General features: G+C 34.4%; 1 protein-coding gene across 3 annotated transcripts in view; it reads left to right on the top strand.

The window, feature by feature from the left end:
* LOC144444615 (contactin-4-like) overlaps positions 1–12,989 on the top strand; it is an 81,137-nt gene that overhangs the window by 36,382 nt on the left and 31,766 nt on the right. For all 3 annotated transcript variants that reach the window (XM_078134102.1, XM_078134103.1, XM_078134101.1), the window contains 4 exons: positions 2,239–2,361; positions 4,513–4,674; positions 7,920–8,189; positions 10,918–11,052. In XM_078134102.1, coding sequence (XP_077990228.1) covers positions 2,239–2,361; positions 4,513–4,674; positions 7,920–8,189; positions 10,918–11,052 — 690 coding nt within the window. The remainder of the gene's footprint in view (positions 1–2,238; positions 2,362–4,512; positions 4,675–7,919; positions 8,190–10,917; positions 11,053–12,989) is intronic.

Below are 12,989 nucleotides of genomic sequence, written 5' to 3'. Positions count from 1 at the left end.
CTAGTCAGTGGATGTCTATAACCATTGGTATATTTCTAGTTAGTGGATGTCTATAACCATTGGTATATTTCTAGTTAGTGAATGTCTATAACCATTGGTATATTTCTAGTCAATGGATGTCTATAACCATGATTGGTATATTTCTAGTCAGTGGATGTCTATATTAACCATTGGTATATTTCTAGTCAGTGGATGTCTATAACCATTGGTATATTTCTAGTTAGTGAATGTCTATAACCATTGGTATATTTCTAGTCAGTGAATGTCTATAACCATTGGTATATATCTAGTTAGTGGATGTCTATAACCATGATTGGTATATTTCTAGTCAGTGGATGTCTATAACCATTGGTATATTTCTAGTTAGTGAATGTCTATAACCATTGGTATATTTCTAGTCAGTGAATGTCTATAACCATTGGTATATATCTAGTTAGTGGATGTCTATAACCATTGGTATATTTCTAGTTAGTGAATGTCTATAACCATTGGTATATTTTTAGTTAGTGAATGTCTATAACCATTGGTATATTTCTAGTCAGTGGATGTCTATATTAACCATTTTTATATTTCTAGTTAGTGGATGTCTATAACCATTTTTATATTTCTAGTTAGTGGATGTCTATAACCATTGGTATATTTCTAGTCAGTGGATGTCTATATTAACCATTGGTATATTTCTAGTCAGTGGAGTCTATAACCATTGGTATATTTCTAGTTAGTGGATGTCTATATTAACCATTGGTATATTTCTAGTCAGTGGAGTCTATAACCATTGGTATATTTCTAGTTAGTGGATGTCTATATTAACCATTGGTATATTTCTAGTCAGTGGAGTCTATAACCATTGGTATATTTCTAGTTAGTGGATGTCTATATTAACCATTGGTATTTTTCTAGTTAGTGGATGTCTATATTAACCATTGGTATATTTCTAGTTAGTGGATGTCTATAACCATTGGTATATTTCTAGTTAGTGGATGTCTATAACCATTTTTATATTTCTAGTCAGTGAATGTCTATAACCATTGGTATATATCTAGTTAGTGGATGTCTATAACCATTTTTATATTTCTAGTCAGTGAATGTCTATGACCATTGGTATATTTCTAGTCAGTGAATGTCTATAACCATTGGTATATTTCTAGTCAGTGGATGTCTATAACCATTGGTATATATCTAGTTAGTGGATGTCTATAACCATTGGTATATATCTAGTTAGTGAATGTCTATGACCATTGGTATATTTCTAGTTAGTAAATGTCTATAACCATTGGTATATTTCTAGTCAGTGGAGTCTATAACCATTGGTATATTTCTAGTCAATGGATGTCTATAACCATTGGTATATTTCTAGTCAGTGGATGTCTATAACCATTGGTATATATCTAGTTAGTGGATGTCTATAACCATTGGTATATATCTAGTTAGTGAATGTCTATGACCATTGGTATGTTTCTAGTCAGTGAATGTCTATAACCATTGGTATATATCTAGTTAGTGGATGTCTATAACCATTTTTATATTTCTAGTCAGTGAATGTCTATGACCATTGGTATATTTCTAGTTAGTGGATGTCTATAACCATTTTTATATTTCTAGTCAGTGAATGTCTATAACCATTGGTATATATCTAGTTAGTGGATGTCTATAACCATTGGTATGTTTCTAGTTAGTAAATGTCTATAACCATTGGTATATTTCTAGTCAGTGGAGTCTATAACCATGATTGGTATATTTCTAGTTAGTGGATGTCTATAACCATTGGTATATTACTCATTTGGGGATGTCTATAACCATTGGTATATTACTCATTTGGGGATGTCTATAACCATTGGTATATTACTCATTTGGGGATGTCTATAACCATTGGTATATTACTCATTTGGGGATGTCTATAACCATTGGTATATTACTCATTTGGGGATGTCTATAACCATTGGTATATTACTCATTTGGGGATGTCTATAACCATTGGTATATTACTCATTTGGGGATGTCTATAACCATTGGTATATTACTCATTTGAGGATGTCTATAACCATTGGTATATTACTCATTTGGGGATGTCTATAACTATTGGTATATTTCTAGTTAGTGAATGTCTATAACTATTGGTATATTTCTAGATAGTGGATGCCTATAACCGTTGACTTGTTATTTCTAGTTAGTGAATGTCAGTAACCAATTGGTATATATTTGTAGGTGTTTCTAATTGTCTGCAGTTTTATATTTTAGTGGGACCAAGTTTTATCATTGAACCCAGTGACCAGACAGTTGCTGCTGATGAAGAGGTGACTTTCCAGTGTGAGGCTGATGGGGACCCTTCTCCATTCATGACATGGACAACACCAAATTACGGTGGGTTTACTAACCCAACACTTGACTAGAAGTTAACAATACCAAATTTACTAACCTTACATTTGACTATAACAATACCAAATTACAGTTAATTTACTAACCTTACACTTGACTATAACAATACCAAATTACAGTTAATTTACTAACCTTACATTTGACTATAACAATACCAAATTGCAGTTCATTTACTAACCTTACACTTGACTATAACAATACCAAATTACAGTTAATTTACAAACCTTACACTTGACTATAACAATACCAAATTACAGTTAATTTACTAACCTTACACTTGACTATAACAATACCAAATTACAGTTAATTTACTAACCTTACATTTGACTATAACAATACCAAATTACAGTTAATTTACTAACCTTACATTTGACTATAACAATACCAAATTACAGTTAATTTACTAACCTTACATTTGACTATAACAATACCAAATTACAGTTAATTTACTAACCTTACATTTGACTATAACAATACCAAATTACAGTTAATTTACTAACCTTACATTTGGCTATAACAGTACCAAATTACAGTTAATTTACTAACCTTACATTTGACTATAACAATACCAAATTACAGTTAATTTACTAACCTTACATTTGACTATAACAATACCAAATTACAGTTAATTTACTAACCTTACATTTGACTATAACAATACCAAATTACAGTTAATTTACTAACCTTACATTTGACTATAACAATACCAAATTACAGTTAATTTACTAACCTTACATTTGACTATAACAATACCAAATTACAGTTAATTTACTGGTGACGGATCAACTCGTCCCAATTTCAACTCGTCCCATTCCAACTCGTCCCACTCAACTCGTCCAATTTTCAACTCGCCCCAATTTCAACTCGCCCCATTTTCAACTCGCCCCAACTCTTGCAATATAATTTACCTGTGCATATATGAAATCGAAGCTAGTAGTACTCAGTTTGAAGGGTCTGTGGTATCTCGTATTCCACTAATGAAGTACCTACCACTTGCGCTGTAAACACATACTACAGTACTTAGTTGCGTTAACTAGGGAGAGGAGACACGTCTCCAAAACCCGTACGCGCGGAAGTCGTAAGCGTGTCAGTCACTAATATTCTCCCTGGTTATTATCATTATTATTTCTTATTTGGGTTGTAAACATTAAGTCCTAATGTGAAAAGTGATATTCCATGACTGAGGAAATTTAAAGTTGTTGTGCTAGTATAAGTTCTAGATCTACCAAACACTTAGCCAAAACCCACACCACTTTCTGCTACGAAATGTTACATTTGCTACGCTTCGACTGCCTACGTAGGTAAAATCATGTAAATGTTTCGGTCTCCGTACTTCGAGTCCATGTATCGTTTAGATTTATAAACGTTTCCTAGTGTTGTTGGGGCGAGTTGAAAATGGGACGAGTTAAAAATGGGGCGAGTTGAAAATGGGGCGAGTTGAAATTGGGGCGAGTTGAAATGGGACGAGTTGAAAATGGGACGAAGTGAATCGCAATCAATTTACTAACCTTACATTTGACTATAACAATACCAAATTACAGTTAATTTACTAACCTTACATTTGACTATAACAATACCAAATTACAGTTAATTTACTAACCTTACATTTGACTATAACAATACCAAATTACAGTTAATTTACTAACCTTACATTTGACTATAACAATACCAAATTACAGTTAATTTACTAACCTTACACTTGACTATAACAATACCAAATTACAGTTAATTTACTATCTTACACTTGACTATAACAATACCAAATTACAGTTAATTTACTAACCTTACATTTGACTATAACAATACCAAATTACAGTTAATTTACTATCTTACACTTGACTATAACAATACCAAATTACAGTTAATTTACTAACCTTACACTTGACTATAACAATACCAAATTACAGTTAATTTACTAACCTTACATTTGACTATAACAATACCAAATTACAGTTAATTTACTAACCTTACATTTGACTATAACAATACCAAATTACAGTTAATTTACTATCTTACACTTCGCTATAACAATACAAAATCATATTGATGTTCACTCATACAAAATCAAATGGCCAACTGTAAATTAAAAATTAGTGGGTAACTGAATGTAATGTTGCTCTTTCTGATCAATTTTAGGTGTTTATGAAGTCCCTAGTGGTGAACGACAAGGTGTAATAGTTAATGTTAATGGTAGTCTACATATCACTAGTGTGCAGTTAGAAGATGCTGGTGTTTATACATGTACTGCTACTAATGTAGTTACTACAGTGTATTCAAGTGTTACTCTACAAGTACTTAGTAAGTCTTGCCTGCTTGTATTGTTAATCTTTTTTTTCAATCTTACATGTTCAGAGTTCAGTCCACATTTTATACCAGGGATGTGAGTTAGAGTCACATCCCTGGTCAAAGAGAAGAATTTTATATTCTCTAAATTATCAATTTTGAAATGAAAGTAAAAAAAACCAGTGATACTGAAAATATTATCTTGTGTACAATATATGAATTGGAATAATGAATCAGTTTAAGCAGCAAAGATGGGTCCACCCAAATAGCAGAACTATGTACCACTAGTTCCTACAACTACATACCACTAGTTCCTACAACTACATACCACTAGTTCCTACAACTACATACCACTAGTTCCTACAACTACATACCACTAGTTCCTACAACTACATACCACTAGTTCCTACAACTACATACCACTACTTCCTACAACTACATACCACTACTTCCTACAACTACATACCACTAGTTCCTACAACTACATACCACTAGTTCCTACAGCTACATACCACTAGTTCCTACAACTACATACCACTAGTTCCTACAACTACATACCACTAGTTCCTACAACTACATACCACTAGTTCCTACAACTACATTCCACTAGTTCCTACAACTACATACCACTAGTTCCTACAACTACACTACAACTACATACCACTAGTTCCTACAACTACATACCACTAGTTCCTACAACTACATACCACTAGTTCCTACAACTACATACCACTAGTTCCTACAACTACATACTGTACCACTAGTTCCTACAACTACATACCACTAGTTCCTACAACTACATACCACTAGTTCCTACAACTACATACCACTAGTTCCTACAACTACATACCACTAGTTCCTACAACTACATACCACTAGTTCCTACAGCTACATACCTCTAGTTCCTACAACTACATACCACTAGTTCCTACAACTACATACCACTAGTTCCTACAACTACATACCACTAGTTCCTACAACTACATACCACTAGTTCCTACAACTACATACCATTACTTCCTACAACTACATACCACTAGTTCCTACAACTACATACCACTAGTTCCTACAACTACATACCACTAGTTCCTACAACTACATACCACTACTTCCTACAACTACATACCACTAGTTCCTACAACTACATACCTCTAGTTCCTACAGCTACATACCACTAGTTCCTACAACTACATACCACTAGTTCCTACAACTACATACTGTACCACTAGTTCCTACAACTACATACCACTAGTTCCTACAACTACATACCACTAGTTCCTACAACTACATACCACTAGTTCCTACAACTACGTACCACTAGTTCCTACAACTACATACCACTAGTTCCTACAACTACATACCACTACTTCCTACAACTACATACCACTAGTTCCTACAACTACATACCACTAGTTCCTACAACTACATACCACTAGTTCCTACAACTACATACCACTAGTTCCTACAACTACATTCCACTAGTTCCTACAACTACATACCACTAGTTCCTACAACTACACTACAACTACATACCACTAGTTCCTACAACTACATACCACTAGTTCCTACAACTACATACCACTAGTTCCTACAACTACATACCACTAGTTCCTACAACTACATACTGTACCACTAGTTCCTACAACTACATACCACTAGTTCCTACAACTACATACCACTAGTTCCTACAACTACATACCACTAGTTCCTACAACTACATACCACTAGTTCCTACAGCTACATACCACTAGTTCCTACAACTACATACCACTAGTTCCTACAACTACATACCACTAGTTCCTACAACTACATACCATTACTTCCTACAACTACATACCACTAGTTCCTACAACTACATACCACTAGTTCCTACAACTACATACCACTAGTTCCTACAACTACATACCACTACTTCCTACAACTACATACCACTAGTTCCTACAACTACATACCTCTAGTTCCTACAGCTACATACCACTAGTTCCTACAACTACATACCACTAGTTCCTACAACTACATACTGTACCACTAGTTCCTACAACTACATACCACTAGTTCCTACAACTACATACCACTAGTTCCTACAACTACATACCACTAGTTCCTACAACTACGTACCACTAGTTCCTACAACTACATACCACTAGTTCCTACAACTACATACCACTACTTCCTACAACTACATACCACTAGTTCCTACAACTACATACCACTAGTTCCTACAACTACATACCACTAGTTCCTACAACTACATACCACTAGTTCCTACAACTACATTCCACTAGTTCCTACAACTACATACCACTAGTTCCTACAACTACACTACAACTACATACCACTAGTTCCTACAACTACATACCACTAGTTCCTACAACTACATACCACTAGTTCCTACAACTACATACCACTAGTTCCTACAACTACATACTGTACCACTAGTTCCTACAACTACATACCACTAGTTCCTACAACTACATACCACTAGTTCCTACAACTACATACCACTAGTTCCTACAACTACATACCACTACTTCCTACAACTACATACCATTAGTTCCTACAACTACATACCACTAGTTCCTACAACTACATTCCACTAGTTCCTACAACTACATACCACTAGTTCCTACAACTACATACCACTAGTTCCTACAACTACATACCACTAGTTCCTACAACTACATACCACTAGTTCCTACAACTACATACCACTACTTTCTACAACTACATACCACTAGTTCCTACAACTACATTCCACTAGTTCCTACAACTACATACCACTAGTTCCTACAACTACATACCACTAGTTCCTACAACTACATACCACTAGTTCCTATTGGATTATGTCACAAAAGTATATAATTGAAATACTAATAGTAAACATTGTATTTAAGGGCAGATTTGTTCATAAACAATACAAATATGATTAACCATTTCTGCTTTGCAATATATCTGTATCAATAGAATAATATTTTGGAAGATGTGTAAAGGAACACTGGTGGCTGGTTGACATACCAACTACTAAATTTATATATATAATTATATGTTTTATGTTAAATATGCATTTTCAAAAAAGTAGCAAACGTGTGACATAAACTCTGCCATTGAAGGCAGCGATGTATATCACTGATGCGTAGGAGCATGCTACATACATTGTATATACCAGTGAGGGTGGTTTTATTAGGTTGACACAGCCATGGCATCAATATATTAAAATACATTTGACATAGAATTTAGATTCCATTAATATCTTTACATAGGTAAACCTAAGTTTGTCCAAACTCAAGAAAACTTGCGAGTAGTGGAGGGTGATAGTCCATACCTACATTGTCAAGCCAGTGGAAACCCTACACCACTGATGACATGGTATTTTAATGGTGTACAATTGATGACTTCACCACGACAAGATGTCTACAGTACTGGTGATGTACAGCTTCATAATATTGAAAAGAATCAAGAAGGGGTGTATGTGTGCAAAGGAGAGAATTCCCTTGGTTTTATACAACATGCTGTCTTTGTCATTATTCTTGGTAAGTATAGAGACTAACTTATTGGCACATGTCTACTCTAACTGTTGCCCCATTTTCATCTTTTAAACCTGCACTTGCCTCAATACCTATATGTGGTAGACTGCAATATCAAGCCACAAGTTAGATCATACACTATCAGACAACAATCTCCATATATTATTTGATGACATATCACACAGCAATCTCCATATATTATTTGATGACATATCACACAGCAATCACCATATATTATTTGATGACATATCACACAGCAATCACCATATATTATTTGATGACATATCACACGGCAATGACCATATATTATTTGATGACATATCACACAGCAATCGCCATATATTATTTGATGACATATCACACAGCAATCACCATATATTATTTGATGACATATCACACAGCAATCACCATATATTATTTGATGACATATCACACGACAATGACCATATATTATTTGATGACATATCACACAGCAATCGCCATATATTATTTGATGACATATCACACAGCAATCTCCATATATTATTTGATGACATATCACACGGCAATGACCATATATTATTTGATGACATATCACACAGCAATCGCCATATATTATTTGATGACATATCACACAGCAATCACTATATATTATTTGATGACATATCACACAGCAATCGCCATATATTATTTGATGACATATCACACAGCAATGACCATATATTATTTGATGACATATCACACAGCAATCACCATATATTATTTGATGACATATCACACAGCAATCACCATATATTATTTGATGACATATCACACAGCAATCACCATATATTATTTGATGACATATCACACAGCAATCACCATATATTATTTGATGACATATCACACAGCAATCACTATATATTATTTGATGACATATCACACAGCAATCACCATATATTAATTTGATGACATATCACACAACAATCACTATATATTATTTGATGACATATCACACAGCAATCACCATATATTATTTGATGACATATCACACAGCAATCACCATATATTATTTGATGACATATCACACAGCAATCACCATATATTATTTGATGACATATCACACAGCAATCACTATATATTATTTGATGACATATCACACAGCAATCACCATATATTATTTGATGACATATCACACAACAATCACTATATATTATTTGATGACATATCACACAACAATCACCATATATTATTTGATGACATATCACACAGCAATCACTATATATTATTTGATGACATATCACACATGAATCGCTATATATTATTTGATGACATATCACACAGCAATCGCCATATATTATTTGATGACATATCACACAGCAATCGCCATATATTATTTGATGACATATCACACAGCAATCACTATATATTATTTGATGACATATCACACAACAATCACTATATATTATTTGATGACATATCACACAGCAATGACCATATATTATTTGATGACATATCACACAGCAATCACCATATATTATTTGATGACATATCACACAGCAATCACTATATATTATTTGATGACATCACACAACAATTGCCATATATTATTTGATGACATATCACACAGCAATCACCATATATTATTTGATGACATATCACACAGCAATCACTATATATTATTTGATGACATATCACACAGCAATCGCCATATATTATTTGATGACATATCACACAGCAATCGCCATATATTATTTGATGACATATCACACAGCAATCGCCATATATTATTTGATTACATATCACACAAACCTTGTAAAACTTGTGTAGGAACAAATCAGTATGAACACTGTGATAGAGTTGGATGAGTACATGTATGTATAGAGAGGTTTGGTATCAGGTTTTTAGTACAACTGAGCTTCTTGAAGAAATTTCATTAGTGCTATAGGCATGGCAACGTTTCTGTCATTATGTTTTATTAGACTTAAAGTCAAAAACCACTGAACCGATTGCCATGATATGTTAGGTATATTACCTTGGGTGTCTGGTTTGGAAATTGTTCAAATCAAGATGATCTGAAATTTGATGGGAACGTTCTTAGAGGTGTTTACATTAAGAATTGTTCCTGACACGCTGATCCCATCAGTGATATGAAAATTGAGAATAAAACATGTATTTTTTGGTCAGAAACCTTTAATATCAAACTTGTTAGTCACTATGTTGCTGCTAGTCATTATGTTGCTGCTAGTCATTATGTTGCTGCATCATTACGTAGCTGCTTTGCTGCTAGTCATGTTGCTGCTAGTCATTACATTGTTGCATCATTGCGTAGCTGCTAGTCACTACTTTGCTGATAGTCATTATGTTGTTGCTAGTCTATTAGTAGCTGCTAGCCATTACTTTCCTGTTAGTCAGTATGTTGTTGCTAGTCACTACTTTGTAGTCATTACGTAGCTGCTATTCATTACGTAGCTGCTAGTCATTACGTAGCTGCTATTCATTACGTAGCTGCTAGTCATTACGTAGCTGCTAGTCATTACGTAGCTGCTAGTCATTACGTAGCTGCTATTCATTACGTAGCTGCTAGTCATTATGTTGTAGCAAGTCACTAGTTTTGCCAGCATTAAATAATGACAACATAGAATTCAGTATGTCTTGTAAAACCGATCATGCCAATTAAAACTATTTTCACTTTTTCCTCATGTTAGAAATACTTCTGTAAATTTTCAATATGTAAGTTTTTTTTATATATTAACTTATACTTGTTGTTTTTCAGTTCCTCCAAAATTTACATTACATCCTTCTGATACAATAGTTGAAATTGGCAGTCATGTAACTCTGTCTTGTGCTGCTGATGGATTTCCAGCACCTACATTACAATGGACGAAAGATGGCCAACCGTTGGCCTTTGGTAAGTTGTTATCTATTTCATACCCAATCATTGGCCTTTCATAAGTTGATGTCTATTTCATAACCAATCATTGGCCTTTCATAAGTTGATATCTATTTCATAACCAATCATTGGCCTTTCATAAGTTGATATCTATTTCATAACCAATCATTGGCCTTTCATAAGTTGATGTCTATTTCATAACCAATCATTGGTCTTTAGTGCCGCTGTCAGCAAAAGCTGCACAGAGCTTAAGGGTTAGGTTCAGTGTTGCAAGCCAGCCTTTTGAAAGAGTGGGACATGGTGTCCCGAGACTTTCATTTTTCTGGGTCATCATAAATTTTTGGGGGACATTATAAAAAATGCGCCAATGGGGTTTTAGCGCAACTGTACAGGTTTTAAAAATATTTACCCATATGCTGATCCATGCTAGATATTTGCTGAATGATTATGCAGTTGCCTGCCCAACCTTGTTGTTATCTATGCAATACAAAGTATACGTGATCATTTGGCTAGTGCTATAGGTGTGGTCATGTTGCTAAACATATTTGCATACAATTATAGTGTGGGTCATCTATGACCCGTCACTTCCAAAATTGTGGGTCAGTTCCAAAAAATGTGTGGCAAATGACCCAAAAACCCCCTCTGGCTGCAACACTGAGGTTGATTATCCATTGGCGTCTGTTGTTCACTGTCTGTCATCTGTCAACTAGCTGCTAAGCGAAGCTTAAGGGTTAGCTTGATTCTCCATCTTTGTTCATCGTCCATATGTCAACTTTTTATATTTTCATCTCCTTCTACAAAACTGACAGTCAGAATACTTTAATATTTGGTGTTCATGTTGCTTGGCAGGAGGCTATTTATATTTGTTCATGCCAAGTTGATCTGTGCCATTTTCAGGGTTTTCTGCATTTTTGTCAAAAATGATTTTTTCAATTTAAAAACCCCCACAAAAACTGAAGAAAAACCCCTCAAAATCACAACAAACGCTAACATTATTGCAGCTATGCTGGTCTGTGTAGGTTGACGATCCTGTGAATACCCCCAAAAACTGTTGTTTATCTAAAAGATCTCGAACAAAGTTTGGTAGGTTGAGTTGTAACACTGTTCCAACAGTGTTTGGAGTGTAGGAATGTTTATTTAATTGTTTTAATTTGAATCAAAATGTCACAAATAACAGAATTTATGATCATATGGTGTTATCATGAATATGTATTCAATCATAGACAGTCTGTGATTCCATGTAGCCTGTAGGTTGACATTGTAAGGTTGATAGACAGTCTATGATTCCATGTAGCCTGTAGGTTGACATTGTAATGTACAGTTGATAGACAGTCTATGATTCCATGTAGCCTGTAGGTTGACATTGTAATGTACAGTTGATAGACAGTCTGTGATTCCATGTAGCCTGTAGGTTGACATTGTAATGTACAGTTGATAGACAGTCTGTGATTCCATGTAGCCTGTAGGTTGACATTGTAATGTACAGTTGATAGACAGTCTGTGATTCCATATAGCCTGTAGGTTGACATTGTAACATACAGTTGATAGATAGACAGTCTATGATTCCATGTAGCCTGTAGGTTGACATTGTAATGTCCAGTTGGTAGACAGTCTATGATTCCATGTAGCCTGTAGGTTGACATTGTAATGTACAGTTGATAGACAGTGTATGATTCCATGTAGCCTGTAGGTTAACATTGTAATGTACAGTTGATAGACAGTCTGTGATTCCATGTAGCCTGTAGGTTAACATTGTAACATACAGTTGATAGACAGTCTATGATTCCATGTAGCCTGTAGGTTGACATTGTAACGTACAGTTGATAGACAGTCTATGATTCCATGTAGCCTGTAGGTTAACATTGTAATGTACAGTTGATAGACAGTGTATGATTCCGTGTAGCCTGTAGGTTAACATTGTAATGTACAGTTGATAGACAGTCTATGATTCCATG

The sequence above is a fragment of the Glandiceps talaboti genome, chromosome 13 (genome assembly GCF_964340395.1).
Source record: "Glandiceps talaboti chromosome 13, keGlaTala1.1, whole genome shotgun sequence".
Taxonomy (NCBI): domain Eukaryota; kingdom Metazoa; phylum Hemichordata; class Enteropneusta; family Spengelidae; genus Glandiceps; species Glandiceps talaboti.
The sequence above is the reverse complement of the archived record's forward strand: the minus strand, read 5'-3'. Positions and strand labels throughout refer to the sequence as shown.